This window comes from Natrix helvetica (genome assembly GCF_964273705.1).
Source record: "Natrix helvetica genome assembly, chromosome: 2".
Classification (NCBI taxonomy): Eukaryota; Metazoa; Chordata; class Lepidosauria; order Squamata; family Natricidae; genus Natrix; species Natrix helvetica.
Window position 1 is genome coordinate 294,656,002 of NC_138552.1, and position 21,540 is coordinate 294,677,541.

Sequence of the window (21,540 nt, forward strand, 5' to 3'; positions counted from 1 at the left end):
CTCATTTTTGTGACCTGAGTCTTTTCAGTGTTGCATCCTCCCCCCTGTCTGCTGGCAGAGCCACGGCCCCTCCCTCCTTCATATCTTGTGTACTGTCCCCTGTTTCATCTAGAAGGGCACTGTGTTTTTTAATGAAGGCCTCCGCCTCCACAACTGTATTAATTCTAATTCTGCTGCCCTCCCAGAAAATCAGCATTCCTTCTGGCAATAACCATCTGAACCAAATTCCTTTATTATATAATTTCTTTGCTAAAGAGGAGTATTTCTTCCTCCTATCTCTTACTTTCTTCGGAATTTGTTTAAGAATGGTTATTTCTTTGTCTTTATATTTTTAATGGTCCCACCCTTCGAGCTCCTAAGACTTCATCTCTTGTAGTCTTTCTAAGAAATTTAACATGTATTTCCCTTGGAAGGTTGTGTGTTCTAGCGTATGCTGAGTTGATCCTATAAATCAAATCAATATCCCATCATAGCTGTTGTTTATCTCTTTTAATGTATTCTGCTAAGATTGTGGTCATGATCTCCTTGAGATCTTCATTCTCTGTTTCTGGCAAATTTTGAAATCTAAGAAAAAAAGACATTCTTTCAAATTCTACCTTTATCATGTGATTTTCAAATTCTATATTCCCCTTCTGAATTGTCTTAACCTCTTCCCTCAGCCCAGTCGCGCCCTCCTCCAGCACACCTATTCTCTGTTTATTTTGTGTTGCTTGTTGTTGCGTTTCTCTGAGCTGGTCATTTAAATATGCCAGTTGTTTTTTCAGTTCACCCTGTCCCTTTATAATAGTTTGAAACATTTGAGCAACAGATAAATCCTTTGAACTCTCTTCAGTTGCTTTAGGTTGTAGGAATGAAGCCAGTTGTGTCTGTTGAGTAATCGGGCTGGGCGTTGAGGATGTCGGGGCTGAAGCTGCCTTACCGGGCGGTAATTTTTCAGGACCTATATTAAGTTCAGAGATAGCTATAAGTCTGTACAAAGAAATGGCATCTGTGGAAAAACACAACCGGGAGAGATCGTGAGGCAAGCAAGCCCAGAAGAGAACGTTAGTCTTCCTATACAGCTCCAAGTCAAGTAATATGAATCAAATGTTCCAAATCCAAGGGAGATACATGAAAGGAGAGGCTCCTGGAGATCTCTAGGGTGTAGTATAGTACGAAGCCAGAAATTCTTTCAAAAGGGAAACTTCATTCATAAGTGCAAAGAAGGAGGAAGAAGTTGGCCATCTTGGCTCCGCCTTCACAGGAGATCAGAAAGCAACATGTCCAAAGTTTCCATAAAATAGTTTAAAAGAATCAACTCAGCAGTCATCTTTTGCAATTGTAGCAGAAAGTCATTCTCCCATTGCTTAGAGGAAGAGAAAGTAACTTTTAACTCTCTCTCTCTCCTCTGAGAGAGAAGGATATTCCGAATGCCGCTTTTCCGAGGGGGGGTGGAAACCCCCCCTCCAGTCTTAACACTTCGGAAGATTGAGACCACAATTTAGAAAAGCTGCTGTTCATCAATTGATTAGGTAAAAAGGAGATTGAGGGAAACTTCCCACCTCACTGCATTTCAGCTGTAACGTCCGATTAGTTATTTCCTTCCAGGCTCCGCTCGAAGGCGTGCTGCTGCGCACCCCCCACGCTTCCCGGCTCCTGGTCCCAACAAGCCGCCCTATGGCAGGCAGCCCCTCCAAGGCCCCCTGTACTCCTAAAAGAAGCCCACCGAGAAGACGAGCAGCGGATGCGAACGTCCGTCGCCTTCGGGGACCGGAAGTCGTCTCCCAGGATCTGGCCTTCTAAAGAGATCTCCTCTAGGACTGACCGGTTGGATGGCCTTGCAGTCCAAGGAACTCAATGCAGGAGTCTTCTCCAGCACCAGAGTTCAAAGGCCTCCATTCTTTGGCACTCAGCCTTCCTTACGGTCCAATCTTCACAGCCATCCACTGCAACTGGGAAAACCATCGCCTTGACTATGCACACTTTGGTTGGCAGGGGGATGTCTCTGCTTTTTAGTCTGCTGTCTACATTTGCCATTGTTTTCCTCCCCAGGAGCAAGCATGTTTTAATTTCTTGTCCTCATCTGTGGTGATCTTGAAAATAAAATCTGTGACTACTTCCATTTCTTCCCCATCTGCCAGGAATTGAGAAGGCCGGATGCCATGATCTTAGTTTTCTTGATGTTGAGTTTCAAGCCAACTTTTGCACTCTTCACCCGCCTCAAGAGGCTCTTTAGTTCCTCTTCACTTTCGGCCATTAGAGTGGTATCACCTGCATATCACTACCCGTAATAGTACCACGTATTTACTTCCTCTTTGGGGTAAAACCTTACCACGTCATCAGGGGAGAGCAGCATCCCCCATTTCCATCTTCCCAGACCCCCCCTCCCCTCCAGTTTTCCTGACACCCTGCCAGAAAGAGAACTTTCTAAGTCTCTTTTAATAGCTAGCTGCTATTAGAGAAACTCGGTGCATTGGGGTCAATTTTATCTTCTCGCCCTCCAAGTAAGACCTCCCTTGCCCTGGTAGAAGTGGGCCCCCCTCCCACTTGCAATAGGGGACCCCAGGTCAGCTGCATTCAGACAACCAAACAGCTACTTGTGTATGTTGTGGTTTGCCAGTAGCCTGCGGAGCTGGAAGCAAGATTCAGACAGTGAGGAGGTTGGGGAGGAACCTGGGCCAGTCCTGGAGTCTGGGGAAGGCTCTGAGGAAGGCTCTGTGTCGGAGGCAGAGAGTGGGACGAGGCCGTCTGACAGTTATCAGCTGCCTTCGGAGTCAGACATCAGTGGGGCAGAAGAACAGCTGGAGCCTGTTCCCAGTGTGCGCATGCACAGAGTTGCCAGAGGAAGGGAACGGCTAATGAAGAGGGGTTGATTTGGGAGTAAGGCCACAGGTGGACGATGAAGGGCCCCTCCCAGAGGAAATAAAAGAGGAGCGAAAGGGGAGTGGAGTTTGCAGGAGACAATTAGTTTGCCTAATTAGTGTGAAGATTCGTTTATGACTCTCAGAGACTCCTTGCCAAGTATTTTCTTGTACAGTGCTCACTTGTACTGATAATGTTACCTAGTTGGGTCATGAGATGTCTGCAAGGAAACGACCAAGCTCAGAGAGCACCAAGGACCCCACAGTCCTCCTCACCCTCCTCCCTGCAAACCCCACTCCTTTCTAGCACTGATGATGTTCCCTAGTTTGGTAATGAAACGTCTGCAAGGAAACAACAAAGCTTAAGAGAGCATTAAGGACCCCACAATCCTCCTCTTCCTCCTGCTCCTCCCTCCCTCCTCCTCCTTCCCACAAACCCCATTCCCTTCCTGTACTGATGATGTTCCCTAGTTGGGTAATGAAACAATCACGTTCAGAGAGCACCAAGGATCCCACAGTTTTCCTCTTCCTTTTCCTGCTCTTTCTCCTCCTCTGCAGCAAACCCACTCCCTTCTAGCACTGACGAAGTTACCTAGTTGGGTCATGAAACGCCTGCAAAAAACTCGACCAAGCTCAGAGAGCACCAAGGACACAACATATTCAGTTCCTTGCTTCCCCTCTGCGTCGGAGGCAGAGAGGGGACAAGGGACATCTGGTAGTTACGTGGCTGCCCCCGGAGCCTCCAGAGTCAGACATCAGTAAGGGAGAGGAACAGGGGGAGCCTGTTCCCAGTGCGCGCATGCGCAGAGCTGCCAGAAGGCAAGAACAGTTAAGACAAAAGGGGCGACTCGGGAGTAAGGCTTGGAGATGATTGGCCCCTCCCATAAGACATAACAGAGGAGCAAACGGGCGGGAGCCTTTGCAGGAAGCAATTAGTTCGTTTTGGTCGGTTCAAACTCTGAGAAGCTCCGTTTGACTCTGTGCTCCTGCAAAACTAATTGGCAATGAGGTCTCTGACAGCGCTTCAAGGGAGATAAAGGTGGGCGTTTATCAGCATTACCCCGAAAGACTGTGGCAGACTTCTGTCGGACTCTTCACAAACTGTTTGTGACTCATTATGGGGTGTGAATGAACATAATTCACTGCCGTTTAAATAAAAAGAGGGTTTGGGGGACTAAGTGTGTGATTTATGCTTTCTCAGGAAGCCTAGGTCAGGACAGTGTATCCCCTCCCATCCCCAGTGCTCCACGTAGCACCGTCAATGTCAACTCATAAAGTTGCCATGGTGAAGAAAGGGAGCGCATTCCATGGATACCTTCGGCTAGAGTCGTAGCTCAGATTATCACAGCAGGCTTGTGAGGCGTGCACCTCATTGGTGAATGTGATTTATGACACAGACTGAGGGGAAGGAGGAAACAGGGGCAAAGTTCAGCCGTAATTAAAATGAGGTCAGATCAGAATGCAGTGGGGTATTGCCGAAATGGCGTCCCTAATAAATGACTGGATTTCTTTTGAAACTTGGCTCGAGGCTCATGAATGAATGAGGGCATCTTTCGGAAACCTGACAGTCAATCAACACACCCAAGCGCTACGGCACCAACCTTGTTGAGATCCGCCATCAGGGCTGCGGCGAACTCCTTCTCTTTCTCCTGCATCATCTTCTTCAAGGCTTTCAGCTGCTGGATCCGGAAAGCCAACGGGCGTGTCTTGCCCGTGTTGAAGGCAGCCCGGGCCTGATCCACCGTTCGCTTCAACTTCTCCATCGCGGTTCCTTGGAAGCTGCAAGAAGACAGAAAGGGTCAGTCACGGCAACTAGGAGGGAATAAGGCCAAAGGCGAGATAGCACGGATGATGTTCCCTAGTTGGGTCATGAAACGTCTGCAAGAAAACAATCAAGCTCAGAGACCACCAGGGACCCCACAGTCCTCCTCCCCCTCCTCTAGCACTGATGATGTTACCTAGTTGGGTCATGAAACGTCTACAAGAAAACAACCCAACTCAGAGAGCAAGAAGGACCCTACAGTCCTCCTCCTCCTTCCTCCTCCTCCTCTCCTTTCTCTTATTCCTCTTTCTCTTCTTTCTCCCTTTCTGCTTTTTTACACCACAACCCGCTCCCTTCTAACACTGATGATGTTACCTAGTTGGATCATGAAACGCCTGCAAGAAAACAATAAAGCTTAGAGAGCAAGAAGGACCCCACAGTCCTCCTCCTCCTCTTCCTCCTTCTCCTCCACACAAACACACCTCTCTTTTAACATTGATGATGTCCTCTAGTTGGGTCATGAAACGTCTCAGGAAGCACCAAGGATCCCACAGTCCTCCTCCTCCTCCTTCCCCACACAAACCTCTCTGTCTTTTAGCACTGATGATGTTACCTAGTTGGGTCATGAAATGTCTGCAAGGCAACAACCAAGCTCAGAGAGCACCAAGGACTCCCACATTTTGACCCATAACTACAAATATTCTCTTCTATCAGTAAGGTCAAAGGGACTGTAGGTTTTGGGGTTTTTTTTAACTGTTCGACTGTTCCTTTCGGTTAACCTTATTTATTTATTTTTATTGCTGTGTTTCTACTGCTCCTTGATCGAAAGCATTCTGCCCAAGGACTGTAATGTTGGGTAATCTGGATAGCGTAATAATAGAATAACTAGTTTAACCACAGAGTATAACCTCTTCTTCCATTCTTGTCCTCTGGAACATAGCAATTAACCAATAAACAAACAAACAAATAACCTATGGAGGTAAAATGGATTCGAACCCATTTCTAGGTTTAAGCCTCGATTATAAGGGGCAGACGGGCCCTACAATTTGGGTTGGACAGGTGTGGCGATGAATTCATAACCTAAACCAGTGTTTCGCTGGCTGGGGAATTCTGGGAGTTGAAGTCCAGACATCTTCAAGTTGCCAAGATTGAGAAACACTGATCTAAACCATTTTAGGCATGGCAGTCACATCCTGCCCCCACCCCCAAATTGCCAATGCATCTCTGGGTGAATTTACAAGATTTTAACCATATTCAGTCGTGAGGGCTCCTAGGAAAGTAATCTCCAAACTCGGCAATTTTAAGACTGGGGACATGCTGGCTGGGGAATTCTGGGAATTGAAGTCCCCAAGTCTTAAAAGTTGCCAAATTTGGACACTCCCTGCCCTAGAGTTAGTCAACTATTATTGCTTAATAGCACTAACTGTGAGTAGGGATCTTGGAGTCTTAGTGGACAACCAGCTAAATAGGAGCCAGCAGACAAAAAAGCCAACGTAATCCTAAATTGCATTAACCGAGGGATACAATCAAGATCAAGGAAGGTACTAATACCACTCTATAGAGCCTTAGTAAGGCCACACCTAGAGTACTGCAGCCAGTTTTGGTTACCACACTGTAAAAAAGATGCTGAGACTCTAGAAAGAGTGCAGAGAAGAGCAACAAAGATGATTAGGGGACTGGAGGCTAAAACATATGAAGAACGGTTGCAGGAACTGGGTATGTCTAGCTTAAGAGAAAGAAGGACTAGGGGAGACATGATAGCAGTCTTCCAATATCTCAGGGGCTGCACAAAGAAGAGGGAGTCAAACTATTTTCCAAAGCACCTGAGGGTAGAACAAGAAGCAATGGGTGAAAACTAATCAAGGAGAGAAGCATCTTAGAACTAAGGATAAATTTCCTGATTGAGCTTATTATCCGGGGAGGTTTTATTTTCAGGGAAACAGGGTAACAATATGGAAACCACTTTATAAGGCCTTGGTAAGGCCACACTTGAAATACGGCATTCAGTTTTGGTCACCACGATGTAGAAAAGACGTGGAGACTCTAGAAAGAGTGCAGAGAAGAGCAACAAAGAGGATTAGGGGACTGGAGGCTAAAACATATGAAGAACGGTTGCAGGAACTGGGTATGTTTAGCTTAAGAGAAAGAAGGACTAGGGGAGACATGCAGTCTTCCAATATCTCAGGGGTTGCCACAAAGAAGAGGGAGTCAAGCTATTCTCCAAGGCCCCTGAAGGCCAGAAAAGGAACAATGGATGGAAACTGACGAAGGAGAGATTCAACCTGGAAATAAGGAGGAATTTTCTGATAGGGAGAACAATCAACCCATGGAACAGAAGTTGCCTTCAGAAGTTGTGGGAGCTTCATCCCTGGAGGCTTTCAAGAAGAGATCTTTCGGAAATGGCATAGGGTCTCCTGCTTGGGAAGGGGGTGGGGGTGGGCTAGATGACCTACACGTTCCCTTTAATCTCTCTCTCTAACTTTGCTCTCCCATCTGTCCTGGGACTTACAGGTTAATTTCCAACGGGTGCTTATTAAGAGGCCATTGGGATTTAGCTCATCCAATTGGAATGCCATTGTCCTTTCCGCAGCAGGTGAGAACGTCAACGCTCGGCCAAGAATTTGTGACCTCCTTGATCGCAACCTCCCACTGTGTTCCCGGCCAACACCCACGTCAGGCTTGGGTTTCTTAAGAGGCTTTTGAGCAACACAATATCCTGGCAGGTCAACCTGTGCGACAACTACAACCCTTCTTCAAACAGCTTGAGTGGGAATTCAAAGCTGCCCAGCCCCACTCGAAAACCAGGCCTTTCTTTCCTGTCTTTAAAAGGATTCAGGATCACTAAGAGGGGTTATGGGAGGATCAGGGCCAAGAATGAGACAGGAGGAAAGCAGCGCTGTTAAGGTCGACTCCGTGGTACAGGTGGCCTTCTAGTTACGACTGTAATGGAATCACAATTGAAGTAGGATAGGATAGGATAGGAATAGAATAGAAATAGGAACAGAATAGGAATAGAATAAGATAGGAGGAGGATGTCAATGCCTAAGGCATCTCCATGACTACTATCACCTTGAGAAGGGGAGGGAAATTCCATGCATACTTTTGGCCAGAGTAAAAGTCTCACATTTCTGTACTGGGATATGAATGCGCATGTCCAGAACCCTGCCATAACGTCCTGTTGGAGAATGTGATTGATGACCTCAGCCAGAGGGGAGGGGGCACAGGGGTTAAGGTCAGACGCCATTAAGTGTGATTTAGTTTCAGCTACACAGAAGTCCGTGCTAAGATGTTAGTCCTAATAAACGAATGGTTTTACTTTGAATTTCGTCCCCGGGGCTCGTAAATTAATTAGGGCAACTCTTGGAACCTTCACAGAGGAATGTAGAACAGAATAGAATGGAATAGGAATAGAATAGAAGGAATGTAGAATAGAATAGAATAGAATAGAATAGAATAGAATAGGAATAGAATGAATGTAGAACAGAATAGAATAGGAATAGATTAGGAGGAATGTAGAATAGAATAGAATAGAATAGAATAGAATAGAATAGAATAGGAATAGAATGAATGTAGAATAGAATAGAATAGAATAGAATAGAATAGAATAGAATAGAATAGAATAGAATAGAATAGAATGAATGTAGAATAGAATAGAACAGAATAGAATAGGAATAGATTAGGAGGAATGTAGAATAGAATAGAATAAGAAATAGAATAGAATAGGAGGAATATAGAATAGAATAGAAATAGAATAGAATGAATGTAGAGTAGAATAGAAATAAAAATAGAATAGGAGGAATGTAGAATAGAATAGAATAGAATAGAATAGTAATAGAAATAGAACAGGAATAGAATAAAATAGGAGGAATGTAGAATAGAATAGAATAGAATAGAATGGAACAGAGTGGAATAGGAATAGAATAGAATGAATGTAGAATAGAATAGAATAGAATGTAGAATAGAATAGGAATAGGAATAGAATTGGAGGAATGTAGAATAGAATAGAATAGAATAGAATAGAATAAGAAATAGAATAGGAATAGGAATAGAATTGGAGGAATGTAGAATAGAATAGAATAAGAAATAGAATAGGAGGAATATAGAATAGAATAGGAATAGAATAGAATGAATGTAGAATAGAATAGAAATAAAAATAGAATAGAATAGAATAGGAGGAATGTAGAATAGAATAGGAATAGAATAGAAATAGGAACAGAATAGGAATAGAATAAAATAGGAGGAATGTAGAACAGAATAGAATGGAATAGGAATAGAATAGAATGAATGTAGAATAGAATAGAATAGGAACAGAATAGAATGAATGTAGAATAGAATAGGAATAGGAATAGAATAGGAAGAATATAGAATAGAATAAGAAATAGAATAGGAGGAATGTAGAATAGAATAGGAATAGAATAGAATGAATGTAGAATAAAATAGAAATAAAAATAGAATAGAATAGGAGGAATGTAGAACAGAATAGAATAGAATGGAATAGGAATAGAATAGAATGAATGTAGAATAGAATAGGAACAGAATAGAATGAATGTAGAAAAGAATAGGAATAGAATTGGAGGAATGTAGAATAGAATAAGAAATAGAATAGAATAGGAATAGAATAGAATGAATGTAGAATAAAATAGAAATAAAAATAGAATAGAATAGGAGGAATGTAGAATAGAATAGAATAGAATAGGAATAGGAAAGAATAAAAATAGAAATATAAAAAGAAATAGAAATAGCTTATATGCTGCTTCGCGGTGCTTTTACAGTCCTCTCTAAGCGGTTTTTACAGAGTCAGCCTCTTGCCCCCAACAATCTGGCTCCTCATTTGACCCACCTCCGAAGGGCGGAAGGCTGAGTCAACCTTGAGCCTGGTGAGATTCGATCTGCCAAATTGCAGGCAGCCGGCAGACAGCAGAAGTAGCCTGCAGTACTGCACTCTAACCACTACGCCACCGTGGCAAAGAGAAGAGAATGGAGAAGAGAATAGAGAATAGAATAGAAAATAGAATAGAACAGAACAGAAAATAGACCTGACTAGAAGCTGGAAGGGGCCTTCGAGGTCTTCTAGTCCAACCCTCTATACCATTTCAGATGTGACTGTCTACTCTATTCTGTTCTTAAAAACTTCCATCTGGAGGCAAGCAGTTCTTCTGTTTAATTGTCCTTACTCCCAAAGGTACTTTTTTTTCAGAAGGCATCTGACGTTTCGCTTCTCATCCAAGAAGCTCCTTCAGCTCTGACCGGATGGTGTGGAACGGAAGAGATTTCTACTCCTTGCAGACAGCTGGTCATTTGCATCCTTTTAGAGGGCCATTGAGACCACTTGGAAGTTTCTCTGTGTCCTCAGGGTCACCTGAGTGGTGCAATATTGTTCCTGTAGTCTGCCATTTTTTCCCTCTGGAAATCTGTTCATACTCCCACACCTTTCGAAGGGTCTATCCCAAATCGTATAGCTAAAAAGTCTGCAGAGAGTCTCCATCATCCAGGTCATGGTTCCATTCCCCACCATCCATTCAGAGCTGAAGAAGCTTCTTGGATGAGAAGTGAAATGTCTTCAAAGAAAAAAAACCCAAGAAAGTCCAGATGCCTCTTGAAAAAGCACCTTGACCTGGATGACGGAGAAGCTCCACAGACTTTTTAGCAAGTCACATTAGTCCAGTTTAATGTTTTGGGTGAATCCAGCCCAGGAATGAAGATGATACTAAACCGGCAGGAATAGCCAATACCCCAAAAGATAAGCTCAAGATGCAGATGGATCTTGGCAGACTTGAACACTGGGCCCTCTCTAACAAAATGAAATTCAATGTAGAGAAAAGTAAAGTCTTACACTTAGGCAAGAAAAACCAAAATATAGACTGGGGTGAAACCAGGCTTAATAGCAGTGACTGGGAGAAGGATCTTAGAGTCTTAGTGGACAACCAGCTAAATATGAGCCAGTTGTGTGCAGCAACAGCCAAAAAAGCCAACACAATCCTAAATTGCATTAACAGAGGGATACAATCAAGATCAAGGGAGGTACTAATACCACTTTATAAAGCCTTAGTAAGACCACACCTAGAGTATTGCATTCAGTTTTGGTTACCACACTGTAAAAAAGATGTTGAGACTCTAGAAAGAGTGCAGAGAAGAGCAACCAGGATGATGAGGGGACTGGAGGCTAAAACACACAATGAACGGTTGCAGGAACTGGGCCTGGCTAGTCTAGGGAAGAGAAGGACTAGGGGAGACAGGAGAGCATCTTCCAATATTTGAGGGGCTGCCCCAGAGAGGAAGGGGTCAAGCTATTCTCCAAAGCACCCAAAGGCCAGACAAGGAATAATGGATGAAAACTGATCAAGGAGAGATTCAACCTGGAAATAAGGAGAAATTTCCTGACAGGGAGAACAATCAACCCATGGAACAGAAGTTGCCTTCGGAAGTTGTGGGAGCTTCATCCTTGGAGGCTTTCAAGAAGAGAGACTGAACTGCCATCTGTCAGAAATGGTGCAGTAGGGTCTCCTGCTTGGGTGGAGGGTTGGACTAGATGACCTACAAGGTCCCTTCCAACTCTGTTCATCTGTTAGACTTCCAAACAGAGTCAAACTTCCAGAAGGGAAAGAGGCAGCTTCCCCTGTTGAATTCCTAACTGAAAAACAACTTACTTTTTTTTTTCAACTTAAACAAAACTGCTTGGACCCCCACCCCCTAAAATTGACCTCACCGCTGCTCTGCCCCACATCCTTCCAATCCTGCCCCTCCTTCATCCTGGTCCCCCCCCCCAGCCAAATTCTTGCTTTTTCCCAAGGCACAGAAATTCAAGGCAACCCCCCCCCTCTCTCTCCCATTTTGGAAGCAAAGCAGGGAAGACATTCCCCAGGAAAACTCGCCGTAAGAGGTTTTGCTAAGGCATCTCTCTCTTCCCCCACCTCCAGCAGGCAGCAATTCAACAGGGCCAGCTGTGCAACAGAGGGATGCATGCATAAGGACCAACTCTAGTAGAAGTTTAGCAAGAACTTATCACACACACACACACACACACACACACACACAAAAACCCCCAAATTAGGCAGTAATCCCACAGGTCGATCCCCCAAGCCCAACTTTCCCTTTACCTCTGCAAAACCCGGGAAGCAGCAGGCAAACACTCAACAGAGGCAGCAGATCCAAATGGAGGCTCTGCCCCTGTTGAACTTCCGCCTGCCTTGCTTAGGAAATAACAAGCCTCCAGCACCGCCCTCGGATCCAACCTTGACAGCTTGCAGCGAGCATTCCCAAGTTGCAAAGTCCTACCCGTGTTCAGCGACACGCCTCTCTCCCGCGTGACCTTCCTCCGGGCCTTGCAGACGGGTCCTTCCGACTTCCGGCTCCATGCCCGACTTCTGGCAAGCTCTTTTCCGGTTTAGGCGAGCCCCGCCCCCTCCTCTCCCAGCGCTGTGTGTTTGTTCGTCCCTGGAATTAGCCTCGCAAGACAATCTTAACCAGGCGCCCCGGGCGGAGACAAAGAAGCTGCTCTCGCCTGCCGCCCGCGGTGTTCTACGGTACTGCAGGCGCCTTTGCTGATCGTCCGCGCGTTATAATAGGTAGGTAGGAAGGAAGGAAGGAGGGAAGGAAGGAAGGAGGGAAGGAGGGGGGGATAGACAGACAGACAGACGGATGGATGCATGGATGGGATGGGATAGAAATAGATAAATGGATGGGATAGAGATGGATGGATGGATGGGATAGAAATAGATAGATAGATGGATGGGATAGAGATGGATGGATGGATGGATGGATGGATGGATGGATGGATGGATGGATGGATGGGATAGAGATACATGAATGAATGGATGGATGGGATAGAGATACAAGGATTTATGGATGGGTGGATGGATGGGTGGATGGATGGATGGATGGGATAGAGATACATGGATGGATGGACGGATGGATGGATGGATGGATGGATGGGATAGAGATACATGGATGGATGGATGGATGGATGGATGGATGGATGGATGGATGGGATAGAGATACATGGATGGATGGATGGATGGATGGGATAGAGATACATGGATGGATGGATGGATGGATGGATGGGATAGAGATACATGGATGGATGGATGGATGGATGGATGGGATAGAGATACATGGATGGATGGATGGATGGATGGGATAGAGATACATGAATGAATGGATGGATGGGATAGAGATACATGGATGGATGGATGGGTGGGTGGGTGGATGGATGGGATAGAGATACATGAATGAATGGATGGATGGGATAGAGATACATGGATGGATAGATGGGATAGAGATACATGGATGGATGGATGGATGGATGGGATAGAGATACATGGATGGATGGATGGATGGATGGATGGATGGATGGATGGGATGGATGGATGGATGGGTGGGATAGAGATACATGGATGGATGGATGGATGGGATAGAGATACATGGATGGATGGATGGGATGGGATAGAGATGGATGGATGGATGGGATAGAGATACATGGATGGATGGATGGATGGATGGATGGATGGATAGGATAGAGATACATGGATGGATGGATGGATGGATGGATGGGATAGAGATACATGAATGAATGGATGGATGGGATAGAGATACATGGATGGATGGATGGATGGATGGATGGATGGGATAGAGATACATGAATGAATGGATGAATGGGATAGAGATACATGGATGGATGGATGGATGGATGGATGGGATAGAGATACATGGATGGATGGATGGATGGATGGATGGATGGGATAGAGATACATGAATGAATGGATGGATGGGATAGAGATACATGGATGGATGGATGGACGGATGGATGCATGGATGGATGGATGGGATAGAGATACATGGATGGATGGATGGATGTGATTGAGATACATGAATGAATGGATGGATGGGATAGAGATACATGGATGGATGGATGGATGGATGGATGGATGGATGGATGGGATAGAGATACATGGATGGATGGATGGATGGATGGATGGGATAGAGATACATGGATGGATGGATGGATGGATGGGATAGAGATACATGAATGAATGGATGGATGGGATAGAGATACATGGATGGATGGATGGATGGATGGATGGGATAGAGATACATGGATGGATGGATGGATGGATGGATGGGATGGGATAGAGATGGATGGATGGATGGGATAGAGATACATGGATGGATGGATGGATGGATGGATGGATGGATGGGATAGATAGATAAGATAGATAGATAGATAGATAGATAGATAGATAGATAGATAGATAGATAGATAGATGGATGGATGGATGGGATGGATGGGGAATTCTGGGAGTTGAAGTCCCTGGTTCATGACCCTGGTTTGGGTCATGAAACATCGGGAAGAAAACAAGCAAGCTAAGAGAATATGAAGGACTCCACAGTCCTTCTTCTCCTCCCTCCTCCTCTTCCTCTTCCGCCCCACAATCCTTCCCACAACTGATGACCTAGTTGTGTAATGAAACATCTGGAAGAAAACAAGCAAACTCAGAGAGCACCAAGGACCCCACAATTCTCCCCCTCCTCCTCCTTTTTCTCCTCCTCCTTCTAGCATTGATCATGTAGCCTAGATGGGTCATGAAACGTCTGCAAGAAAACCACCAAGCTCAGAGAGCACCCAGGACCCCACAGTCCTCCTTCCTTCTCCTCCTCCTTCCCCCTCTTCCACAAATGCCACTCCTTCTCAGAACTGATGTCATTAACTAGTTGGGTCATGAAACATCTGCAAGAAAACAAGCAAGCTCAGAGAGCACCAAGGATCCCACAGTCCTCCTCCTCCTCTTCATCCTCCTCCACCACAGACCCCACTCCCTTCTAGCACTGATGATGTGACCTAGATGGGTCATGAAACGTCTGCAAAGAAACATCCAAGCTGGGAGACCACAACACAAATATTCCCACCCTCCTGTATTTCTGCAAAACCTCTTGCTACTCCGACAATATTTTGGAACTCCCAGGTTTAGCTCCCATGCCAAATGATTTCGAGATTAAGTCATTTAAATTTTAATTTTACAGCAACCTCTCCTTTATGTATATACCTGCAAGCACTTTCCCACGGCATCAGTGGAGGTTCGGCTGTTTCATGGCTTCCCAGGGAGGTGATGAAATCTGTAGTTAGCACATAGACAAATAGCCTTGGGAAGCATGAAAATAGCCTTAGGTCAGAGGTCGGCAAACTTCAACATTCAAAGAGCCATTTGGACCCATTTCCCACCGAAAAGAGCCACAAAGGTCCGAACCGGAAGCCCCCGTTCAATTCTGGAGCTGACCGGAAGTTCAGTTCCCCCACCATAGAGTCTCCTCCTAGCGCAGCGTCCTTTTTCCTCTATCTGTCATAACCGAAAGCCCTATCAATGTTGGAGACGACCTGAAAACCCTCTCCTTGCCATGGAGCAGTGATGGCGAACCTATAGCACACGTGCCACAGGTGGCACACGGAGCCATTTGTCAGGGCACGCGAGGCACTGCCCTGTCAGCTGGCCAGCGCGCATGCCATAAGTGGGGGGAGCACAGGGGGGGGTCATGTGCAGGCGTGCTGCACCCATAATGCAATGTGCGACCCCCCCCAGTGCGCATGCGTGCACTACAGGCACGATCCCCCCATTTTTGCATGCTTTTTTCGCCCTCCCCAGGCTCCTGAGGCTTTATGGGAGCCTGGGGAGGGCAAAAAGAGACTTCCCCGCCCCCCTGCCCCCCCAGAGGCCCTCCGGAGGCTTCATGAGCTTCCTCGAAGCTTCCGGAGCGCAAAAAACCAGCCCTACGGGCAAACCAAAAGTTCGGGAACAGACTTCCGGTTTGCTCGGAGGTTCTTTTTGACTGCTCCGGAGGCTTTATGGAAGCCTCCTGAAGGTCCCTGAAGCCTCCGGAGAGCTTCCAGTGGGGGGCGGGGAGGCTGTTTTCGCCCTCCCCAGGCTCCTATAAAGCATCTGGAGCCTGGGGAGGGCGAAAAAAGCATGCAAAAATGGGGGAGGGTCGCCCCTGTAGTGCGCGCATGCGCACTGGGGGGTCATGCATTGCATTATGGATGCGGCATGCCTGCACACAACCCCCCTGCACTCCCCCCCACTTATGGCACACGAGCCAAAAAAGGTTCGCCATTGCTGCCATAGAGTCTTCTCCTGGCGCACTGTGCTTCTCTCCCCCGCCCCCCCACCGGAAGCTCCTCTCGAAATTGTGGCGACGACCGGTGACGGAGCCGCAGCAGACGGAGGAAAGAGCCACATGTGGCTTCAAAGGTGCAGTTTGCTAACCCCTGCCTTAGGTTATTGTTGAGGAGGCCATATAGCAGTCATGGCGAACCATTTTGTAAATGCGTGCCCACACCCACAATGCAATGCTCCCTGCCCACCTGTGCCAATGTGCACAACCCCCTGCACTTGCGTGCAAGCCTGCGCATGATTGCACGCCCCCCATGCATGCGTGCATGGCACCCCCCTTGCGTGCGGCGGGGGGGGAGTTTTAGCCTTCCCCAGGCTCTGGAGGCTTTCCTTAAGCCTGGGGAGGGCAAAAATGACATCCCCCAGCCCTCCGGAAGGCCGAAAATTAGCTGGTGGGCACGCGAAATGCCCGCTTGAGCTGACAGCTCACGTGCCGGAAGATACGGCTCCATCTCCGCTATATCGGGAGTCCTCGACTGACAGCTGTTTGTTTAGCGACCGCTCAACGTTGCAACGGCACTGGGAAGTGACTTTTACGACCGTTTTTCACATTTACGACCATCGCCGCCTCTCCCTTGGTCACGTGATCAAAATTCAGACGCTTGGCAACTGGCATGTACTTATGATGGTTGTCCCAGGGGTCACGTGACCCCCCCTCCTTTTGCGAACCTTCTGGCAAGCCAAGTCAAGGCCGAAGCCGGATTCACTTAACAACCCGGTTGCAAACTACAATGAATCCCTTAACTGTGGTAAGAAAAGTCACATAAAATGGGGTGGGGGGAGGGGGGAATTCACTTCGCTGTCTTGCTCAGCCGGGATTGTCGTTGTAACTGAAGGACGCCTGGCCATTTTTTTGCCTCATCCCGAGGGCCCCTGGTTGGGAGGAAAAGACAGGAGGATAAAAACTCCCACGCTAGATAGATAGAATGAACCGAAGGCCACCGGCTCTCCATCTCAGAGGAAATGAACAAAGCCTCACAGTTATAAAAAGAAAGATATTTTCACCCACTGAATTATTAGCTGGTTTCATCACCGCACTAAATAGGCCAGTCTGCCCCTCAGGAACACGGAAACGGGCTGCAAACACCGACTTAGGACCACAATTGAGCCCCCAAAGGCCTGCGGTTAAGTGAGAAAAACAATGTGTTTTGTCCCATTTAATGACCTTTCTTGCCGCCGTTAAGCGAATCACTGCAGTTGATAAGTTAGCCACACGGTTGTGAACCTGGGTCCCCTCATTGACTTTTGCTTGTCGGAAGGTCGCAAAAGGGGATCCTGTGACACACACACACACACACACACCCAACCGTCATAAGTATGAATCCGTTGCCAAGTGTCTGAATTTGGATTACGTGATCAGGGGGATGACGTTACACAGGTCGTAAGTGTGAGAAATGGTCCTCAGTCACTTCTTTCAAGGCCCTTGTAACTTGGAATGGTCACTAAATGTTGTAAGTCGAGTACTATCATCTACGGGCAAGGTGAGCCTCAGTATTTCTGAGATACTACTCGGAGCAGTCAAACAGGTTAATCCCCAGGTAGCTTTGCAAGCTGCATACTCAATTCCATTACGGCATGAAGAGGATCAGACAGGATATAATGGCCCTTGCTGAGAAAGTGGAAGCGAATGATCAGGTAGCTAGTCCTTAAGGTTTTTTTTGTTTGTTTGTTTAAACACAAAATTCCTAGCAGAACAAACCCTTTATGGCAGGGTTGAGCTCTTGCAACTTTTTAGCCTAATTTCAAAAAGTCATAGAATCACAGGGTTAGATGGGTCCTTGGAGGTCTTCTAGTCCAGCAGTGTTCTGACCGACGTTTCCCAAGATCATGAAGCCGACTCCTCGTCCCAATAAAACCCCTTTTATTTAGGTTAACGTGAATTCCTCTCCAGCAAAGTCCCGGCCATCAGTCTTTCAAGAGATTTCACAACTACAGACCTTTATCAGGCTTGGAGAGCTGCCAGGCCGATATCTTCTAAACTCCATGCTGTAGCAGCAATTCCTTGGCAAAAAGTCAGGAACGGATCTTCACCCTAAGGAATGGAGCTCATTGTCTCCTGCAAGCTCCACTCCCCTTTCATTCCTGTTTACTCCCTCTGGGAGGGGCCATTCACCTGTGGCCTTACTCCCTAGTTGCCCCTTGTTTCTTAGCTGTTCCCTTCTCCTGGCAGCTCTGCGCATGCACACACTGGGAACAGGCTCCAGCTGTTCTTCTGCCCCACTGATCTCCGAAGGCAGCTGATAACCGTTGGATGGCCCTGGCCCCATCTCTGTTTCCGACACAGAGCCCTCCTCAGACTCCAGGACTGGCCCATGTTCCTCCCCAACCTCCTCACTGTCCAAGTCTGGAACCAGCTACGCTGGCTGCTGGCAGGTGACAACAACCGGACCCCAACATTTCCCGCGGTGGTGAGTGACAGCAGCCGGTGAGGAAGCAAGGGTTTCACCTAATCTCGCAGCTGGGCAAGTGGAGTTTCGCGCGGACTGGTTATCAGTGGGTCACGGACTACTAGTACCCATAGATGGACCAGAGCAGAGGTGGGATGCTCCCAGTTTGGCCCGGATCGGCCAAATCAGTAGTAGTGGCGGCAGGAGGCTCCTCCCACCTGCGTAGATGCACAGAAGTGTTGCCTGCATGCACAGAAGCATTTTGTGCATGCGCAGCAGTGGTGGGTTTCAAATTTTTTTAGAACCTCTTCTGTAGGTGTGGCCTGCTTTCTGGGAGTGGCTTGCCGGCCATGTGACAGGGTGGGAGTGGCTTGGCAGTCATGTGACTGGGTGGGCATGGCCAACTTGTAAAATGTGGTGAAACTCACTTAACAACGCTCTTGCTTAGCAACCAAAATGTTGGCTCAGAAACTCTGGCATTTGAAGCCCGCAAGTCTTAAAGCTGTCAAGTTACAAGACCCTTGCACCCCTAACCCTTTAGGAAAAAAACACCCAGGGGTGTTCAAACTTGACAGCTTTAAGACTTGTGGACTTCAACTCCCAGAATTCCTCTTCTCACTCTTCATATTTATGACAATAAAGATTATACTTATGGAAACTAATCAAGGAGAGAAGCAACCTGGAATTGAGGATAAACTTCCTAATAGGGAGGACAATTAATCAGTGGAACAGCTTGCCACCAGAAGTTATGAATGCCCCAACACTGGAAGTCTTTAAGAAGATGTTGGATATCCATTTGTCTAAAGTGGTGTAGGGTTTCCTGTCTTAAGCAGGGGGTTGGACTAGAAGACCTCCAAGGTCCCTTCCAACTCTCTTATTCTATTCTATTCTGTTCAAAATATTATATGTTGATCCTTCCATTTTTTTTTCTGCAAGAAAAGGTTTCCTTACCTGCTTTATTAAGATCCAGCCAATTTGTCCATGCAGAGAATTTTGAGGCTGAGTTTTAAACCAAATGTTGAATAGGCTGGACGAGAAATTGCGACAGACGGATGAAACCGTACACTTCATTGACGCATGGCCATTCCCAAGTATTGCCCAAGTTTCAAAGAGCACCAAAGCACAAGGGCCATAAAGGAATATATTGTGGCTCATGAGCTCCTTTTTAAAGAGATATTTTTATGCCATCAATAAAATGCCAACAGATCTATGGAACCTGTTTTATCGCACCATAAAGCAAATAATAATAATAATAATAATAATAATAATAATAATAATAATAATAATAATAATAATAATAATAATAATAATAATAATAATAATAATGCAGAAAATAGAAGTGCAGAGGAACGGAGTCACCTTGAGAGAAGAAGAAAGTGAAGTGTTGGTTAAAAAGAAAAGTGGAAAAAATACCATAATTCCAATAAGGGCAGATTAGTAGATGGTAATCGAAGATTAGGTAATGTAACTGTGTTATGAATATTAATAGTGTGTTAAAATATATTGTACTCCCGTGATGGATTGACTATTGTTAATAATTGGCGTTATTAGTAATTCCACGCATTTGGAACATTGACGCTAGGGTGGAATAATGAGTGATTTTCATAATATTGAAGGACAATACCTAGGAAGGGATAACAAATCTAGGGTGCAAAGAAATGTTATTTATGTTTAAATGAATGAATGGGGAAATGTCAAAGGAACATGAAATGAGACAAATACTGTTGAAGTTGGAAGATAAGAATTTCACATACTGTTTGTGTTATTGTTGTTAACGTTGTTTATGTATGTTTATTACTGGAAAACAAAAAAAACTTTTAAAAAGTGCACTGGCAGTGCAAAGCAGTGGTTAGGGGAGACCTTCAAAATACGAAGTTCCATTTTTGAGGTGTTTAAATATTCTCCCAACTTGTCCCCTTGTCTTCCTTTAAGGATTTCTCATGGGTGAAAACGGAGCATTTTTGGGTATATAAAGGGAAAAAGCTCGTTTATCAGGTTGTGTTGCAATTGCTCAACACTAGAAGTTTCCTCCTTCTTCTTTTTTTACTTCTCTTAAAAGTTCCCCGTACAAAATTCCCTAAGAATTAAAAAACAGGGGCAGCTGCCACATTGGGATGCCTTAAAAGTCGGATTGGGGCATTTAAGTGGGCGCAATGTGGCAACGGTCCCTGATCGTTTAAAAAAAGAGAGAGAGAGAAAACTATTTTAGGATTCGTTGCACACATCCCTCTTTGGAAGACGGTGCCCAGGAACTATTTGCAACCGGACACAAACATTTAACCTGGAGCTCAGCTGATTTTGAAGAATTTCTAACAAATCCCACCGCCTCCGGGCACTGATGATGTAACCTAGCTGGGTTGTGAAACGTCTGCAAGAAGAAAGCTAAGCTCTGATAGCAGCAAGGAGCCCCCTGTCGTTGTTGTCGTCACCGTCCTTCTCCTCCCCCCTCTTCCTCCTCCCCCTCCTCTTTCTCCTTCCCCTTCCTGCAAGCCCCACTCGCTTCTAACACTGATGACATTCCCAAGCTGGGTCATGAAATGTCTGCAAGAAAAGCACCAAAGACCCCACAGTCCTCCTCCTCCCCCTCCCCCTCCTCCTCCAACCCCCTTCCCTCCTAGCACTGATGATATAACCTATCTGGGTCGTGAAAGGTCTGCAAGAAGTCAGCCAAGCTCTGATACCACCAAGGAGCTTCCTGTCCTCCTCCTCCTCCTCTTTTGCTTCCTCCCCCTCGCCCTCCTCCTTCCCCTCCTCCTCCCTGTAAACCCCACTCCCTTCTAACACTGATGATGTTCCCAAGCTGGGTCATGAAACGTCTGCAAGAACACCACCAAACTCATGGAACATCAAGGACCCCACCGTCCTCCTTCCCCTCCCCTCCGCAACCCCCTCCCCCTTCTACCACTGACAACGTTACCTATTTGGGTCATGAAATGTCCACAAGAAGACCCCCAAGCTCAGAGAGCACCACGGACAACCCCACCCTAAAGTTTACCCCTGAGTTACAAACCTTCTCTTCCATTTATTTCTCCTTTCACCCCAAGGAATGAAAACATGGGGATCCCACCCCACTCCTTCCTTAACCGTTGAAGTCCAGCTGGGCTTCAACACAAGACCTCAACCCCATCCTCTCTTAAAAATGTCCTCCAAAGTTGACAGATCAGCGCAAAGGACTTCCTTCAGCCTAGCACCCGTGAGACATTCTTTCCTTTTAAACAACGAGCCCACTTTTAGCTAGACTAAGGTTCAAAATCTGAAACCTGCAGCGCAAAGGAAGAAGGAGCCAACTTACCCAGCGGTGAGCTCTTGCTCTCTCTCGCCCCGAGTGTCCTTTGTCCTTTCCAACAAGCAAAATAGTTTTTTCCCCCCTTTCCTCCTCCCTTGGCAGCCTG

The 21,540-nt window shown here is 46.2% G+C and overlaps 1 protein-coding gene across 4 annotated transcripts in view; it reads right to left on the bottom strand.

Annotated features, from left to right (window-relative positions):
• ALDH3A2 (aldehyde dehydrogenase 3 family member A2) overlaps positions 1-21,540 on the bottom strand; it is a 46,568-nt gene extending 25,028 nt beyond the window's left edge. Inside the window, exons 1-2 of one of the 4 annotated variants that reach the window (XM_081945459.1) lie at positions 21,441-21,540; positions 4,442-4,619 (exon numbers count right to left, since the gene is read on the bottom strand). In XM_081945459.1, coding sequence (XP_081801585.1) covers positions 4,442-4,603 — 162 coding nt within the window. In that variant the 5' untranslated portion in view covers positions 4,604-4,619; positions 21,441-21,540. The other 3 variants (XM_081945461.1, XM_081945458.1, XM_081945460.1) reach the window with 3 other exon arrangements.